Consider the following 11537-nt stretch of genomic DNA (forward strand, 5'->3'; position numbering starts at 1 on the left):
CAGTGGCATAACCATAACACATCCCCCATCGGGTGGCAGTGGACACATAGCTGCTGCCAATAAGAATTTGGGCAAATGGTTCCGATCATTTTAGAGTGTTTAGCCTGTGTTTCTGGAGGCCTGGACGGGAGGAGGAGGTAGTGGTGCTTGACTTGCCCAAATTAGTCTGTACCCAGGTGGAATTGGTACATTAAGTATCTTAATTACACCATTTGGTTACCACAGTGATTAGAGAGACAAGGGTTAAATAGGGCTTGTCTTTAAAGAGTCCTGGAAGGAAGTGAGGTGTGAGAGAATAAAAAATGCATCTAAAGGACATTTTATTTTATTTTTTTAAGGACATTTTAGGTAGGAAGAAGGTAGAAGGGTATTCTCCTGTGGGTTAAGAGGTATGAGGCTGATTAATGAGCATGTGAAAGCTAGCAGGTTGGCGTGCATGTATCTCAGAGCAGAATACCAAACTTCCTGCAGGTCCTGGGTCTGATGTTTAGTTACTGTTAAAAAGAGAGATGGAGGGGAGGGTATAGCTCAGTGGTAGAGCTCATGCTTAGCATGCACGAGGTCCTGGTTAATCCCCAGTACCTCCATTAAAAAAAGAAAAGAAACAAAAAAAGAGAGAAAGAGAAACAAAACTGTTGTAGACAGTTGGGCTTCTGGGATGATTAGTGTTTGGGTTCTTGCCTTTTGCCCTCCATTAGTATTAGTCCCTGGGTTTAATATATAAAATGCTGTACAGTTTATGGCCAGTCAGTCAGGTTGCTTGGAGGGTGGTACAGGAGAAGCAGTCCCTAAAATCCTGAGTCTGGTTCCCATTTAGGGCTCTAATTAGAGACATTGGAAACCCCAACCAGCCATCTTCTGTGCATACCTGCATGGGGTGGGAGTCAGAGAAGGGGAGGGAGAGAAGATAAGTGTGCATGAATGGCTGCGACTTCCTTAGTAGCACAGAAAACTCACCCCAGAGCACATGCCATAATGGTCACTTGTCTCCATCTCTTCACTCAAAGACCAGCACACTAGTAATTTACTACAGAATGCCGTTTTCTCCACTTTGTACTTGGGATGGAATTGAGGACAGGATGGTGAAGGGGACTGGCCAGAGCGCACACTGGCAGACGTTGGGCTGCAGGAGTAGGTGCTGCTGGGTCTTTGGATTCAGTTCCCATAGTTCTTGGTCACGTGGGTCAGGCAGGCGGTGTGGTTGTGACCAGCTCTCTCACCCTCGGTGCAGTCAGCCATGAGCCTGGCGACCCTCCCTGCACGCGGCGGCTGAACTTTGTGCGGCTACTCATGCTCTACACCCGGAAGTTTGAGTCCACGGACCCAAGGGAGGCCCTCCAGTACTTTTACTTCCTCAGGTTAGACTGGCCACTTTTGACCATTGACTTCAGCTGGTTTTGATTTCTGCCATTCTGAGAATGGCGATTAGAAACCTTGAGACCACACAGGAAACCATGTTGTTTTTGTCCCCATCCAGGGACGAAAAAGATAGTCAAGGAGAAAACATGTTTCTGCGTTGTGTGAGCGAGCTGGTGATAGAAAGTCGAGAGGTATATCTGTTTTCTTTTCTCTGCCACCTGTGATTTCCAGTATATGTGTTCTCATGCTAATGTGATACTGGATGGTCAGCTCAGTATGAGTATGGTGAATGTGGGCGGGGTGAGGGGGGCGGTTAGAGGTTTTTTGGTTGCTGACAGTGAAAATATTAATTCAATCTCACTGTTCTCTAGTTTGTGCAAGACTTCTCCCATCTCCCCAAGTCCTTTCTTTCGTCTCCAAAGAATTGTGTATTATTATGTCTATATCCTTGTTCAGTAAATTGCATAAACTTTTTTTGTCTCTGCAGTTCGATATGATTCTTGGGAAACTAGAGAATGATGGAAGTAGAAAGGTGGGTTAAATGCACCCCTAAATATTTGTTAGTTTGGAGTAGGGAATTTATAATCGTTCAAAGAATACAGTTAGATTTTAGGACTCAAGGTACTAAAGATGCAAATCTGAATGAAGTTGCCTAGTTTTAAAAACAAAGAATGAAAATTACAGGCCCCAAATGGTGACCTTGATTTTATGCACATTTATAGTTCTCCTTAAAATATGTAAATTTATGATTAGATAGCTTTTTAAATTATGTTCAGAATACTCATCTGTTCGCGCCTGCCATTTTTTGAGCTGAGAAGGCTGCATTTCTGCCATTCTTGGTTCAGAAAATATGCATGAAAGGAATTGATTACTACACCTACTCTCCGCAGATGGGAAAGTTAGAAATGCACTTGACCTCTCTCAAAAGGTAGTTTCTGAGGGCTCAGAGCTCTACACTGACCCCAGAGATACAGCTACTCCTGTGTGTCTGAGCGATTCTGAGACCTGTCATGCCCACTGGGCAATGTAGTAGAAGGCACAGAGGCCCTGGCATCAGACCAGCCCTGACCCCTCACGGGCACTCTCCTTGTGGCCTCGGGGAAGTCACCTGCCTCTAGCAGCGGCTCATTTTCTTCACTTGTAAAAATGGGTGGCTTAGAGCCAGGATCTTGAGATGAGCTTATGCTGCTCACTCACCATCCAGCTCAGAAGGAAGACCAATGGCAGTGCTGGTGACAGTGGCCATTCTTATTGAGCAATGACGGCTGCCAGGCCTTGTACTGAACGCTTGGTGTGTATTTTCTCACGTAATCACCACAATAACCCAACATAATGGGAAACATTACCTGTTTTCCAAGGAAGGAAGTGGAGAGAAGAGAGGTTAATTATTTTCGTCAAGATCATGCAACTTGTAAGAAAGGGAGCTGGAATTTGAACCCAGTCCTTCTTGACCCCTGAGTCCATGCCCTTCACTGATCTCCTGTGCTGCCGGAGTGACTGAGCAGGTCACCCCAACTTGGTCCATCGCTGATGGAGAATCACAATGGCTAGTCAGATGTGCAGTCCTCCCTCTCCGTGGTTCCCAAAGCCTCTCTTATACCCTCCTGACCATTTGGTTGCCATTGAGTGACAGAGTTTTTTTTTATCCTGACACCACTTGACATATATTTTTCAGGACTGGGTTTCTTTTGCCATCTGTTTTAGAGAGCAAATCCAAAATCTTTCAGATATTTTCTCTGAGCCTTCTAATTTTTTTCCTCGCTAGTGCTTACTCATCAGCAAAGTTAAAATCATTGATGATTTCATCTACCCTCGGTCATTTTGGAAAATTAGAAAGCACAGAGTCTTATTGCTGACTCCTCTGTGCAGCACGTTAAGTCAGCCTCTTCACGTGTGGCTTTTTCGGTCCCTTTCATATGTTTAATAGGCACTTGTATCTTCAAGAAAGCCAGAGTCCAGCTGATGAAATACATGCATTGCCCAGGGCAAGCATTTTCAGTTAAAGTAGTTTTCTGATCCCAGTTGTTTCTCTGTATTTAAAATAACAGCTCTGTGCACCTGTTTCTCTCTTCCTTCCCCTCCATAATTTGTCTTGTCAGCCTGGAGTCATAGATAAGTTTACTAGTGACACAAAACCTATTATCAACAAAGTTGCCTCCGTGGCAGAAAATAAAGGACTGTTTGAAGAAGCAGCCAAGCTTTATGACCTTGCCAAGGTAAAATGTGCCCTTTCTTTCTTCTTCACCTAATAGAGCTGTCAGCTTTTTGGCATTAAATGCACAAATATTTCGAGGATGCCATTGTTGTACCCTTCTTCCTGCTGAGGCATTTTCTCCCAGTGCTTAGATAGTTAATGGTCCGGTCAGGGTGAAATTCCCATTTTACAGAATTATTTCTACCCATGAGGTATTTCTAGCCAAACCAGGGAAACATATTGAAAGGCTGTCCTGTGGGCATTGAGCTGTAGTCTCACCTGGCAGCAGAATCAGTGTCCATCATGTTTGGAAGGTGAAGCTGCTGGTGAAAATGCCTTGTGCACAGCCTCTGGGCAGCCACAGACAGGCCGCTGTGATAGGTGTGTGTTAAGAGTTAAAACAACAGCCAAGGTGTTTTGAGAAAACTGGAGTAAGTAGTTCTATGTAGGAACGTACACATGATTGTGTAGACTGAAAAAGATTATTCTCTCCTTTCATCAACTGAGAAAAGTGGACAAAAAGAGGATTATAATTCATTTTTTTAATTTAAAATTGTTTGATTGAGGTCTAATTAAAAAGTAGAAAAATGTACAAATATTCGGTGTACAGCTTGGTGGGTTTCCCATAGGTGTATTTCTGTGTCACCACCACCCAGATCAAGATACAGAACATTTCCATCTATCACTTCCCAAAAAGTTTCCTCTTTTGTTTTGGTTATTTGGTCTTTTCCTCCTGTTGATTATTTTTAATTGATTCCTTCCTTAATTAAAAAAATCAAACAGAATGCAGACAAGGTGCTGGAGCTGATGAACAAACTGCTCAGCCCTGTCGTCCCCCAGATCAGCGCACCACAGTCCAACAAGGAGAGGCTGAAGAACATGGCGCTCTCCATCGCGGAACGGTAAGGCCGGAGCCAGCTGCCAGGGGCCCTGGGGGTCCCAGCACCAGCCAGGCTGCCAGTGCCCACCCAGATGCATCTTCAGCTTTGCTGTAACATCAGACAGTTCTCCAGAGTGGCTCTACTGACTCTCAGTCCCACCAGCACTTAGAGTTTGAGAGTTCCTGTTCCCCCACATCATAACCAAAACTTGGTATTGTCAGACTTAAACATGTTTTGCCAAAAAGAATGGTATGAAAGGGTATCTCAACATTTAAATCCTGCACATAAGTTTTCATTCTAGGTATTATATTCATCTATATGCCATTACCAGCCATTACAAAGGCATTTTAGAGCAAAGCTAGTGATGGATGGATGGGGGAATTCTTCTAGTGTTTCAGAATCTACTTCTTCCCTGTGAGTTAGTGGAGTTTTCATAACTTAACCAGTGTAACTCCCAGGCTGGGAAACATTCATTACTTTTTGTGCCTCTAGATACTTCTAATAAAGTGACCCCAAGAAAATGGGGTTTGAGATGCTTTCCTAGGGTAGCACAGAACATTCTTCGGCAAAGGAGGTATCTCTACATGACAAACCATCCCTGGTGATGGCTCCTGGGGTTTGGCTCATCAGGACCTTTCACTCTTCTAGAGATTTGGATGCTGAGTTGGAGCTGAGGCTAGAGAACCATGCTTCGTACAAAATATTTATAGGTAGACTCCTATTAAATCCATCATCAAATGCTTGGCTATTTCAAAAGAAACACTATTTTCTACTCCTTAGTTCACCTCAGCTGGAGAGTTTAAGGGATTTTGACATCTTAAAATGCTACCCTAAATTTACAGATTACACAGAAACTCATAAGGTATCCCTGTCTCCCTTCCCCCTTTTTTGTCTTTCAGGTATAGGGCTCAGGGAATCAGTGCAAATAAATTTGTGGACTCCACGTTCTATCTTCTGTTGGACTTGATCACATTCTTTGACGAGTATCACAGTGGGCATATTGACAGAGCCTTTGATGTAAGTTTCAGGAGGGGTGTTTGAAGTGTGGGTTAATATATGCCCTTGAAAAATCAAAACACCTCGTGGGATTCATTTGAAACAAAGCAAATGTCACCAATATGCCTGTTAAGTGAAGCAGGACAAGTATGATCCTGGGAATTTAAAAGGGACTTCTAGGTTGCTTTTTTTTTTTTTTTCCTTTTTCTTTTTTCTATTCTTTTCCTGTTTAGTCTGAAAACAGAGAGGTCTCTCAAAGTAATTTGAAATCTCCAAAATTATAAAATTGCCTCAGAAAATGAGGATAAGGATTAAGTCATAAGCAAGTTAGAATCAAAGCCTTTGTGTGAGGGGAAGTAGCATTTCCTATGAAGAAGCCCTTTGTTAGATGCTGACTGTGTGTTTCAGGAGATGAAATGATTGACGGTTGTATCATATGGGGCTGGTGCGTTTTGTTTTAAACAGATAATTGATCGCTTGAAGCTGGTACCCCTGAATCAGGAAAGTGTGGAAGAAAGAGTGGCTGCCTTCAGAAATTTCAGTGACGAGGTGAATCCTTTTCTTCCTGAATTATAAAATTCTTTTTTTCCCCACTTCCACTGAAAGCTTTTGTTTTAATGTAGCCAAAACTTTAAGAGTCCTAATATAGTCACCATCCAGACTGAGTTTTCTAAGATGAATCCAGTATCAAGTGTCCCGGGCTGGTTTTTCTGTGAGTACACATATGCTTATCAGAGTATTATCTGAATTCTTGACTCAGAAAATAAACTTGCTTTAGTGATCAGATATGTTCTGGCTGATCCTGTGCAATCTGATTTAATTCTTTGTTATCCCCTTGTTCTAGAGGGTGTGTCAGTGCTTAACTCTGATCTTCTCTAAGTAGTTCCATTGAGCACATGAAACATGCATCATGATTCACTTCCTTCCCTTCTCTGGACTGTTTTGTCTCAAGAAGCAGGTGCAGTGACCATGGACTCTGTTATTAGCTGGAGATCCCCAGAGCCTCTGTCTCTCTGCAGAGTTTTTAGCATGTTGTCACTGTCTAGGCCAAGGGTGCTCGTCTAGGCCAAGGGTGCTCACCTAGGCTGCGCACTGAAATTGCTAGGAGACCTTTAAAAAAAAATCTTCATGCCCAGGCCAGAAATTCTAATTTCCCTGATCTGGGCTGCAGCCCAGACCTCCCTGGTTATTCCCATGTGTGACTGGATAAGACTCTTCTCTAGAACCACTGACAGTCAAGACCAGCTGCCTGGTTCCCAGATGTCCCTAACAGTGTCTCAATTTAAAACTGCTACTCAGTAAGCACATTCCTAAAAGGAATTTATGAAAACATGTTTCTGATGTAGAGGAAGAAGGAAGGCCAGCTTCTGCGCACATGGAGGGGCACTTGCCTCCTGTGGTACTGAACGCAGTTCAGAAGGTCTTGCCCCTTGCCAGCCTTCTCTCCACACCTGCTGCCATGCTACCCCTAGCCACTCCTCCTCCTGTTGTTTCTGCCTTCCCCTAGTTATATCATTCACTGTGTCATGGACTGAAGGGGTGTACCAGGGCCTGTCTTCGTAGACACTCCCAAGGACTTTACTGGGGGCTGTGCAGATCCACTGGAGACAGTCTGCTCGGTCTGAGACAGTGGGGTGTAGTGGGGACCAGAGAACTAGCATGTGCATCCTTACCTGCTGACACTCAAATGCAGACTCTCTTGGATGATCACTCTGCTGGCCAGACGTAGTCAGCATGCTTTTGGCTCGCTGCCCCTGCCTAGGAGGACTGGCATAAAGAAGGGAGCAGAAGGGTGACCCACCCGACCTTCTGAGCAGCGTTGCCTGGGCTTTCCTCTCATGCTTGACATTTCAGTGCCGTCGGCTCCTTTTTGGTGGCTGTGTAGGGCTCCACCTGGCAGCTGTGGGCATGTGGCATAACCAGGCCTGCCTGGAGCACCGCTCCCCGCCTCCCCTTGCCTATTGTTTCCCCCAGGGCTTGGCTCTTTCTCCTTATTTCATGTGTTTCTCTCTGTACAGATCAGGCACAACCTCTCAGAAGTGCTTCTCGCCACCATGAACATCTTGTTCACACAGTTTAAGAGGCTCAAGGGGACGAGTCCATCCTCAGCATCCAGGCCCCAGCGAGTCATCGAGGACCGTGACTCTGTAAGACCCCAGCGTTGGCCAGAACCATCGCTGAGAACCACCTTTCTGGTTTGCCATCCACTGCACCTCCTGAGACCCCTACTCATGACCCTAAACTGCTCGATTCTTTCCTACCTGGCATCTGGGTACAGCTTGTGTCGGGGGCTCCCAGAAGAAATTGACCATTAATGGCATTGCTGCTCTTCTCAAACCAAAAAAAAAAAAGATGTGCCAAGTTAGCGAGTAAGCAAATATCACCATTTAAAAACAGAAAGCGAATCTGTAGTGATTCCATAAGAATTTCCTGCTCATTTTAAAATATAAGGTTATTTTATGAGTCTCAGTTCAGGGCTTTGATGAAAATCATACTTACTTTTGATCAACAATTTGATGCCACTCTTGTTTCTACTCTCATCTGAGTGTCGCAGTGACTCCAGAGAGGTACCTAAGGCAGTCGTTGTTATCCCCATTTCACAGCTGCAGGAACTGAGACTTGGGGCAGGAGGCATCTTGCTTTTGTGGGCCCCTTAGGTGGTAGGTGAAGGAACCATGTCTGGAAGCCGGGTCTGTCTGACTCCAGGCCGGCGCCCTTTCCACCGCCTGTGGGGCCTCTGGCATTGCCTGGGTCACGCACGGTCCAGGTAGGTAGAATCCTGGGGCTCACACAGTGTATGGTGTACAGTTGCCTTGACAAAAGGGGAAAGATATTTGACAGGATTAAACCATTAAAACTGGTGATGTTTAAAATTACCTTTCCCTTAAGGTTTCCACTTAATGCTTGATGAGACTCTCAGTACAGTGTATAACAGCCACACTTGATTTTGGCAATCAAGAAACTAGAGACTTGAAAATCTGTCTTCTGCCTCCAAGGATGTCTGTGGGCTCCCTCTGCTCTGACCCCCGCAGGCACTGTCGTTGACAGAACTCCTGCCTCGTGAGTGATGGTGGAAGTTTTCACCCCTAGCAGCATATGTAGCAGTCCTCAGGAGTGGGCCACTGATGGGGTAGGCCCACCGACGTGTGCACCAGTGGCGGCTGCTGGTCTGCTGTCTGCCCTTAGACAGGCCAGAGCCTAAACAGGAGACATGCCAGCGGCAGGCTCACTGTGCGTGGGCCTTGGCAGCCTGTTTTTATGATGAAAGAAGCCCAGGGCAATGCTGTTGTGAGTGAGTACTGAAATGGTGGGAGTTTCTGGTACTCTGTATGCTGCTTATAGGTCAGAGCAGGCCTCGATCACAGACAGCGGAGCCCGTAAGCCTGGCAGACTGATTTTCCACATCTAAAGGGAACTGTTTGAAGAGCAGCTAACCTCACATTCTGTGTGTTTTACTCTCTCTTTTTTTAGGCACTTAGTTTTTACATATGATGGATAAGGCCATTCTCCTGTCCTCCTCTTGCCCATCACTCTCCTTTGTAATGAGAGGTAGGGGTGAGACTTAGTGGAAAAGCTGCCTGCCCAACAAGTGGCTCCACGGTTTGAGGTGCACTGCTGCCCAGTGGGGGGATGGCTCCCTTGGCCTGAACACCCCTGGAGCCCATTTAAAGTAGCTTCAAGTTAGGCTTGGGAGCCTGTGCATGTTTATGCACTTCTAAAGAAAATCTAACAGGGACTCTCATCATAAAGTACATTTCTTTTGGTGTGGACATTAATTAGGACCTATATTTGCCAATTTATTTCACCTCAGGTAAAAGGCACTTGCCTTTCAGTTTTCTTCTTGAATGGTCCTTAAGAAGCCTAGTAAGTGACCCTTGAATTTCCCTTAAAAGTGTTGTTACCGGTCCAAAAGATGTGTGTAAACCCTCCCTTTCTAATCCAGATGTGGTTTCCTTTGTTGCTGGTATAAGCATCCAGCATATCTCAATATGGGGCAACCTGAAGCTGTCCTCCTATGTCTGTTTACTCCTTATTCAATAATTTATCACTTGGAAATTGGAGTGAAGGTTCTTTTTTCTTTTATTGGAAACATCTGAGTCAAAATCTTTTTCCCTCCTGGAACAACCCAGGAATCCCATAAATATTGTTGCCTGAGAAAAGAGGGCCAAGCACTTTTGTCAAGAAGGAATAAATGGAAGGAGGTAAAGGAGGGGAAGGGGAAAACACAGGAGAGGAAAAGAGCTGGAATGGGGCTGCACTCAGGCACAGCCATTGCCTCTGGTCATGCAGGAGCTTCATGGGGGTCCCAGAAATTCATCCCCATGGAAACAGGTGGACGGAAACCAGCCAGGAGAGGCTTGGAGAGGTAGAGCAGGCCGCCTGAAGCACAGGGCTGTGTCAGCAGCTGGTCAGAGGTGTCAGGAGAGGCAGCTTGCCTGGCAGACCCATCTAACTTTTGCTAAGTAGAAAGGCTTTGGAACTGGGGCCCCGGTGGCCAAGCTTTGCTAACTGCACCGTACTGGAGGAACATGACAGTGGAGGGTACGGCTGTCGTACACCTACCAGGAATCTGCCCCTGATACCTAGGGGTAGAAATGGAAGGACGTGGTGGTGGTTCCCGGGACAGTGCCCTGACTCAAAAGTTAACTGGGTTTCTTCTCTTCTTCCTCTTTCTCTCAGCAACTCCGCAGTCAAGCCCGGGCCCTGATTACCTTTGCTGGGATGATACCATACCGGACATCTGGGGACACTAACGCGAGGCTGGTGCAGATGGAGGTCCTCATGAACTAAGTGTGATGCTCTGAGGGGCTGTCAGTACCTCAGGAGCGTGGGCCCGCCAAGGGGGAGGGGGTGTGGTGGGTCGTTTCTGGTTTTGTTTCTGTTGTGTTTGTTTTGTTTTATTTTTTGTATTATGTATTTTTGTCAACACCAATAAATTTCTTTGATTTGTATTTCTTTTCACATTCTTTTATTTTCATTGTTTTTTTTTTCCTTTGAAATTTTGTTCTAATTATTATTTGTGTGGGAGGAAATGTCTTTCTGCTTGGGCCAGAAAATGATAGGCTTATATAGGCGTCTGTGATTTGGTTAAAGTTGGCCTTAAGAGATTAAAAATTCACCCAAAATGAGCGAGGAAATGAAGCCTTTGGGAGTTGCTTTTATTTAGGTATAATATTCCTTGTAGCAGGGTCACATTTGCTTTTCACGTGTTTATTTGAATATGAAAGCCAGCCTTGGCCTTGAGTGAGTTAAGACTTGCCTGTGAAATACCGAGCCCTCCATGTCCTCCTCCCTCTTCCCTTGGGTGTTCCTTGGGTCCCGGAGGTCCAAGACCATCCTCCAAATGATCTTCTCTGATCCCAGGATTAATTGGTTTACTGTTCTGTTGAAATCCCACTAGAGATGAAAACATAGGCCTAGAAAATGATAGCCTTAAAAAACGAACATCCAGCTGGAGCTCGAGGAAGGGCAGACCTTCCTGCTCCTCTCTCTGTAGCTGCCCCACTGAGAGGTAACTGCCTGGGCTTGTGCACTCCCCTCTTCAGGAGGACTTCTAAGCTCCTCTTTTCCCTTCTTTGGTGGTTGACTCTTCTGCTTGGTCAGCCCTCCCTCCCCTTCCCCACTCATGAAGCCAGTTGACCAGGCCAGCTCATGGGCCTCATTCCAAGTGTCTGACATATGGAGTCCAGACGCCAGTGGGCATCTGCACCATGGGTGTGTGGCCCCTGCAGAGGCTGTCTCCAGTCATTGACCCTGTTTCTCCCGCCACCAGTCCTGAAGCCTTGGACTAAACTGGAGAGAAAATGAGGACATGCTTGTTCCTGAATGGGCCAAGTGGGGCTCTGAGAAGTTGGGCGTGGTAAGCCTCTGCTGGTTTTATGGGCTGCTCCTGAGGCAAGCCCTCCCAGGAGGATGTCAAGATCCCCAGAGACTCCAAAAATGCTTTCTGCTCCTAGGGAGAAAACGCTGTCCCATTGCAGGGCTTGGTTACCCTCACAATCCTCTCGTGGTAAAAATACTAATTGTTGCCTTTCCTCACGGTAGAGAGCTGATCTGTAGATAATGGCACCATCTGTTGGATTCCGTTTGTGTCCCTCAAGGATGGA

The 11537-nt window shown here is 45.7% G+C and overlaps 1 protein-coding gene across 1 annotated transcript in view; it reads left to right on the plus strand.

Moving 5' to 3' along the window:
- The window catches only part of NUP93 (nucleoporin 93), a 99806-nt gene extending 89424 nt beyond the window's left edge, over positions 1-10382 (plus strand). Inside the window, exons 14-22 of the mRNA XM_006214528.3 lie at positions 1232-1358; positions 1478-1550; positions 1847-1891; positions 3459-3575; positions 4337-4455; positions 5334-5451; positions 5896-5979; positions 7449-7577; positions 10111-10382. Of these exons, the coding sequence (XP_006214590.1) occupies positions 1232-1358; positions 1478-1550; positions 1847-1891; positions 3459-3575; positions 4337-4455; positions 5334-5451; positions 5896-5979; positions 7449-7577; positions 10111-10221 (923 nt within the window). The 3' untranslated portion in view covers positions 10222-10382. The remainder of the gene's footprint in view (positions 1-1231; positions 1359-1477; positions 1551-1846; positions 1892-3458; positions 3576-4336; positions 4456-5333; positions 5452-5895; positions 5980-7448; positions 7578-10110) is intronic.
- Positions 10383-11537: the final 1155 nt, after the last annotated feature.

Source organism: Vicugna pacos, chromosome 9 (genome assembly GCF_048564905.1).
Source record: "Vicugna pacos chromosome 9, VicPac4, whole genome shotgun sequence".
Classification (NCBI taxonomy): Eukaryota; Metazoa; Chordata; class Mammalia; order Artiodactyla; family Camelidae; genus Vicugna; species Vicugna pacos.